Source organism: Penicilliopsis zonata, assembly GCF_001890105.1.
Source record: "Penicilliopsis zonata CBS 506.65 unplaced genomic scaffold ASPZOscaffold_8, whole genome shotgun sequence".
Lineage (NCBI taxonomy): Eukaryota > Fungi > Ascomycota > Eurotiomycetes > Eurotiales > Aspergillaceae > Penicilliopsis > Penicilliopsis zonata.
In genome coordinates, this window is record NW_019208918.1 from 315,767 (window position 1) to 321,300 (window position 5,534).

General features: G+C 49.6%; 2 protein-coding genes across 2 annotated transcripts in view; both read right to left on the minus strand.

Moving 5' to 3' along the window:
* ASPZODRAFT_152288 (hypothetical protein) overlaps positions 1 to 1,847 on the minus strand; it is a gene marked incomplete at both ends in the record, with an annotated part of 6,712 nt that extends 4,865 nt beyond the window's left edge. The window contains 2 exons of the mRNA XM_022725838.1: positions 619 to 1,631; positions 1,719 to 1,847. Of these exons, the coding sequence (XP_022580566.1) occupies positions 619 to 1,631; positions 1,719 to 1,847 (1,142 nt within the window). The remainder of the gene's footprint in view (positions 1 to 618; positions 1,632 to 1,718) is intronic.
* An 881-nt stretch (positions 1,848 to 2,728) lies between these two features.
* ASPZODRAFT_133022 (hypothetical protein) lies at positions 2,729 to 4,898 on the minus strand. Its single transcript, XM_022723168.1, has one exon. It carries the CDS (start codon positions 4,733 to 4,735, stop codon positions 2,855 to 2,857), a length of 1,881 nt encoding a protein of 626 aa, XP_022580567.1. The 5' UTR covers positions 4,736 to 4,898; the 3' UTR covers positions 2,729 to 2,854.
* Positions 4,899 to 5,534: the final 636 nt, after the last annotated feature.

Sequence of the window (5,534 nt, forward strand, 5' to 3'; positions counted from 1 at the left end):
CTAATAAATAATTAATAAATAATTAATAAATAATTATTATATTATAAAGTAATAATTTTTCTTTTATTTAAAATAGAGCTAGTATTATATTTAAATAATAATTTAATTATTATCTATTATTAATAATAGTTATTAAGTTAAAAATAATTAATAACTATATAATAATTTAATACTAGTTTTAAAACTAATCATAACTGTTTTAAAACCTCAAAAAACCTTCACTAACCGTCGTTACTAAATGGCCTGGGCCACTACGTAGTAATTCTACTCCAGTAGTGACAGGGAGGTCAATATAGAGAAAAGTATTCAATAGGATCTGAATAGTGAGTGAAGAAATCATTAGCTATAGGCAATCTATATAATATTGATTCAGACTAATTGTCATACCACATGAAAATGCTTCATTTATGTCGCCACACTATATACACCGACGAAGCCAAATATATTCCAATCTCCCCCCCAAAAGAAAATCAGATGTACAAGATATGTCCCGGGCTAACCCCAACCAACGCCTTTCTATAGGAAGAAAATAACCAAAAATGCCAAAAAATAGACAAGGAGGCAGAGAAGGGGAGAGATCATGGCAGGCCGATCGTCCCGTTCTCGTTCCATTGAAACCCCAACTCAGCGGCTCTGAGTTCTGGGTTGGCGCCGCGGGCCTCAGCGTCGGCGAGCATCTCGGCGATGATGCGGCGCTTCTCCTCGATCTTGTTCTGGAAGTCGATATCGACGCCCGGATCCGGGACATGCAGGCGGCTCGATTCGCTGAGACGGCCGCGCCCGCGGGTGGATTCGAGGAGGCGGGCGCGGTCCCGCCAATGGGTGAGCTGGTCCTCCAGCTTGGTCTTTTCATTGCGGGCTTTTTGGAAGGTGTTGTAGGTGTCCTCGCCGCCGAAGCAGAGGCCGTAGCCGTCGCAGTAGCAGACGTGCTCCTGGGGGCAGACGACGTTTTCGCCCGTGAAGATGACATGCCACAGATACTCCCAGATACGGCCGGAGATGTAGTCGCTGAGCTCGGTGCGTAGCATCCAGTCGCGCCAGAAGATAAAGCGCGAGCGCGGGATCGAGAGAATGCGCTCCCGCGAGACGGCAAACTGCGCGCAGCAGGGCTGCGCCAGCACGTCCGGAATGGGCTCCTCCGGGAAGATCTCCCCCCACGACCGGGCGAGCATGGTTTCCTCCTGCTTGGTGCGATCCTCCTTGAGGGTGCCCGGGTGCATCCAGCTCGGGCAGCCGGGCGCCCAGACGCAGCGCAGGTTCATGTACCCCTCGCGGATGACGCGCGCCGGGTTGAGGCGCCGCAGCATCTGAGCGGCGTCGGTCTCAAAGATCTCCTCGTTGTGCCAGGCAAACTGGTGCGAATGCATAAAAGCGATGATATCCGGCAACTGGTCGTAGTTCTCGATGATGTACGACAGGTACACCATCACCTCGTGGCCTTTGTTCATGGGCGGGTGGAGCTCGGCCGTGGGGTCGTCGGCGACGTAGATGGCCGATTCCCAGTCTGGAAGCTCCTTCGCAATCCATGAGGTGTCCTCCTCCGTCATCCGTGGCGCGACGAGGATCTTGGAATAGTTCGACCCGGGCGGCTTAGGCACGCCCGGGTGGTACGCTGGGCGAGGGGCATAGAGCTTGTTGCTGCCTGTTTTCTTCTCCGCACTGGGCAGGGCGCTGTTGTTCAAAAGAACAAGTTGTGGTTTTGTGCTGCCGGTTTCGACCAGGTCGCCCATGCCCGCTAGCTGGGAGAGATCCCGCCATTTATTCGATAGAGTCCGGACCGTCAAAAACAATGGCCAGATACAGACGAAGCCGAGAAGGAGGATCGCTCGCCGCCGTGGAGTAACCATCGATGTTGATGTCAAGACTTTCTTCCCATGCGTGTTAAAATCATTGCATAAAAATATAGCTTGTCAGGAGATCGAAATACCTGCTAAATTAAACAATAATCGCCAGCATTGAGTTGTACATATAGGCTAGACACAGTCTTTGTAGGACCGGGTAACCTCAGGGGGGTGTTCGGCAGCAAGAGAGACAAGGCGGGACACTGTACAAGCGACAACCAGGTAAAACAAAAAGGTAAAATAACAAATAATAAACGATAAATAAATACAAAGGCCAGATATGTGCAATAATAGGTGTTTTAAGGAGTGACAAGTCAAGAACAGGGTGATTCGCAAAGGAGCGGGCGACGACGACAGTTCGTCAACAGAATTCCACCAAGCTTTTGTCCGGGCCAGACTTGGAGCCACCGGCGGATCACGAAACGGCGAGTGGAGCCGGGGCCACGACGCAGTGACGAAGACAGCCATGGATTGATTGAGACGGTGTTAGAGTATGAGGTATAACTATAATTATAACTATAATTATAACTATAATTATAACTATAATTATAACTATAGTAGTCTACGGAGAAATGTCCCACATCTTGGATTCTACAAGTTCCACAGCCTCTCAGCACTCAGCATGTAAGAATACTCCGTACTACGAGTGAACTGACACTGCCATGAGGTAGGACAGAGAGAAACAGAATGCCTCAGGCTTGAATGTTCTGTCGGCGTCACGGCGCCGGAATTGGAAGCGTCCGTTGCCATTCGATCGAGACACGCTCCGAAAGAGGAGCCGTTGATTGGCTGCGGGTGTCACAGCGGAGGACTCTGCCGTGTCCTGTTACAGTAACTTTACCATATATCTTCTATCACCTTATGTAATCTACTACTTCTTCCATGTAACTCCCTGCTACCTGCTACTACCTTCCTACTGCATCCAGTCAAGGCAACAATCCATCATCGTTGAGGTCTTCTACTCGCTGATTGCTACGAACTGTTCACCAGAGATAGCTGGACTTAACATCTTGCTACATTGATTTCCTCCTGAGTCGCCGACTGCTGTCTCTCTCCCAGCTGGGAAGCGAAAGTCGAGAGGGAGGAGCACCAGGAACACCAGGAGTAATAGGAGCAATGGCAGGGCCAGATACCGCAACTGATCGATGTGGCTGAGACAACTCGCTCACCCGCTGTTCTTCTTGCTGTTTGAGCACCCATTGCTCTTCTTCCTCTCCCTCTTCGACCTGTATCAACCGCCTCTCGTAGGGGCAAGTCCGCATCCAAGCCATCCATTTGCTTATCACCTCCACTGCGATGTCTCGTGGAATCTCAAACCATTCCACGTGGGCTTTGAAACAGCCAGGACATCTCGCCTCGGTTCGTCGGCAGTACCTTAGTTCCATTTGCACCAGAGCCTCCACGCGATAGATGTGCTGCACGGGTTGCACCTCCTCTGCGTCCGAGTTGCCGTCTTCCGACAGCTTCGGGAAAAACACTTCAATCGGCTTCTTGCATTGCGAAATCCACTCTCTCATACGGCGGTGCACGTTGCCGGACTTGCCGATCTTTAGGTGTCCGAAATTTCCGGGCTGCCAGAAGATATACATCGAGCCTTGCTCTTTGATCTCCCTCGTCGACAAGGGCTTTGTAAGAAGCGCTGCGAGCTCCTCCGACACAGACCCTGTCAATTTCTTGGTGGCATAGGGCTTGAATTCTTGAATCAAATTGAGTACCGGAGGGACCTTGCTTGAATCGTCCTTCCCCGGCTTTGATGGAGTGAAGCTTTTGTTTTGAAGTTGGGATACGCTCCCCTTGCTGAGGTGGAAAAGCCAGTTGACAAGAGCTAATACGCGGTCATCTTCCGGTCGAAAGATATGGTTGAGGTCTCGGATCCGGGAGAGATTCTTAAAGTCTTCCTCCCAGCTTTGCAGCTCTCTTTTCGCGATTTTTTTGTGTGAGTGAGGGCACACTGTTGCTTCCACAATTTTATCGATGCAGTGGAAGATCTCGCTGGGATTCAATGTCTTCAAGCTCTGTAGTGACTGCACAATGTGCTTTCCATCCACTTGACGTGTTCTCTTGCATCGCTGACGGCTGCGTGTCCAGGCTGGGCAATGTGAGCTATCTTCCGTCAAATGCTGCTGAATCTCGAATGGCAGGATTTTGCACAGCGACTCTCGATGCGCTTTCCTTATGCAATCCGCTGAAGGGAGGGTTTCGAGTAGACCCAACGAGAATGGAATTTGCGAGTCCTCTTCGCTGCTCTCGGCTTCGGTGATTTCAATTGTCGGAACGGGATAGTTTGTGTCAGGGACCTGCTCCGGTGTCCTAGGAATCGGGTCAGGCCAGGCCTTTTGCTTTGCGGCACTATGGCTCCTTGCTCTAGGCCTCAGGATCCTTGTTCCGACGCCTGCAAAATCGGTGCTGATGTCATTGGCACTCCCGGCTATCCAGTGCTCGAGCCTCGTCTGCCGCAATCGCTTTCTTCCCATCGACTTGTCATAGATGGAAAGTAGGTCAAGTCCCTCCGGCAATTGGCGGGAGAAACCCTCTTTGTCGGTGACAGAAGAAACTCCATCGTCCTTCTTTCGCTTGCTCAGCACCAAAGGATTGTCCTCCGATCCTGAAGCTGTTCGGAGTCGGCGGGGCTTCTTTTCTCCCACGATGGGGGATGAGACGTCCTCATCTTTCTCTCTCTCTGCGAGGCTGTCGGTTTTTGTCTTGGATTCTGGATCTCTGACCGGGGTCTCCCAGCCATAGTCTGTGGTGATATCGGTGACGATTGAATCCGACAGACTGAAGACACTTCCCGGAGAGGGAGCAGGAGAGCCCTCTCGACTGGAAGAGCCACCTAGGGACTCGCTTCCACTAAATCGTGGTCGAGACTTGGGGGTCTGGGGAACCTCGGACATGGTCAGACTAAAGCAATATGATGGGGACATATGGCTAACTATCAGGACCATTCCTACTTTACGTCTCCTTTATGTGTGTGGTATGTACTACCTACTTCCCTAAGGCGCCCTGCATTTGGCGAGGTTGACGCTGTATAGCGCGGGGCTGAGACAGCGATGCGAGTCATGGGGTCATGCGCCATCTCGCGAACACATTCATCACCCCATTGAGCACATAATTATACGCTTTCACAGCTTTACTTCGTCTGCATTGATACCTCCCATGAAGTATCTCGTATAAACTATACTGGTTAGTACCTAGCTAGATATCAATTCAACTCAAATCTATTCCTATCCCCCGTACTAGATATTCGTCCGACTACCAGCAATTCTACGTCACTTGGAATGTGGCAGTGCACCATCCCCCCTTGGACGAGGATAGCAGCTTAGGCTTAGAGAGTATCGCCGTTTGGTGGAGGCTGAGCTACCACGGTAGAACAGATCACAGATGTGGCTTGGGTGACTAAGTAGTACTCCGTACTATATATTTTCCAGAAGACAGTCAAATGAAAGGACTAATATCTCAAGGACTAAGATCTGTATTAGTTATGTACAAGATGACCCGGGTATGAATGAACGCTTCAAAACGCCCGTAACGCTCGTAAGGGGAAAAGGGGGGCTGAGACCTTAAAGAGGATGTGAGAACAAAACAAAGCAAAAGAAAAAAAAATTAACAAGAAAGATATCCGTTCTGTTCTGTTGATTTTTTTTTCTTTTTTTTCTTCCAAAAATGCAAAAAAAAAAAAAAAAAAAAAAAAAA

Coding starts and splice junctions, on each gene's coding strand:
- ASPZODRAFT_133022 (XM_022723168.1), bottom strand. CDS start 4,735: ATGTCCGAGGTTCCCCAGACCCCCAAGTCTCGACCACGATTTAGTGGA.